A 361-nucleotide genomic window follows, 5' to 3' on the forward strand; every position below is an offset into this window, starting at 1 on the left:
GTTGCGGAGCTCGGGCATCTCGGCGAAGGGCAGGTAGGCTTCTCCTGGGGGCACGAGGGCAGGCGTGGGAGGGGCAGCGGGGGGCAGATCCGGAGCGCCCCCTGCTGGGCTGTGCCGCTCCCCCGCCCTGCCCCCGTGCCTACCGTGCGGCCGCCCCCCCTGCCGCCGCGCCGCCGTCGACTCGAAGAAGGTCTCGTGCTGCTCCCAGCGCCGGTCGCAGGCCGCGCACAGGAAGCTGGACTCGAAGCTCGTGCAGCCGCAGCCTGCGCGGGGGGAGCGGGTGGGTGGCAGGCCGCCAGCGCGCCCCCCCTGTGCCTGCCTCGGGGCCCAGCCAGCAGCGCCGGGGCAGGGCGGTGTACAC

At 77.0% G+C, this 361-nt stretch overlaps 1 protein-coding gene across 1 annotated transcript in view; it reads right to left on the minus strand.

Annotated features, from left to right (window-relative positions):
• The window catches only part of FAM221B (family with sequence similarity 221 member B), an 8,342-nt gene that overhangs the window by 6,611 nt on the left and 1,370 nt on the right, over positions 1-361 (minus strand). The window contains exon 5 of the mRNA XM_019518286.1: positions 144-302. Coding sequence (XP_019373831.1) covers positions 144-302 — 159 coding nt within the window. The remainder of the gene's footprint in view (positions 1-143; positions 303-361) is intronic.

This window comes from Gavialis gangeticus, unplaced genomic scaffold (genome assembly GCF_001723915.1).
Source record: "Gavialis gangeticus isolate Ggan-Ray unplaced genomic scaffold, GavGan_comp1, whole genome shotgun sequence".
In the NCBI taxonomy this organism is placed as follows: Eukaryota; Metazoa; Chordata; order Crocodylia; family Gavialidae; genus Gavialis; species Gavialis gangeticus.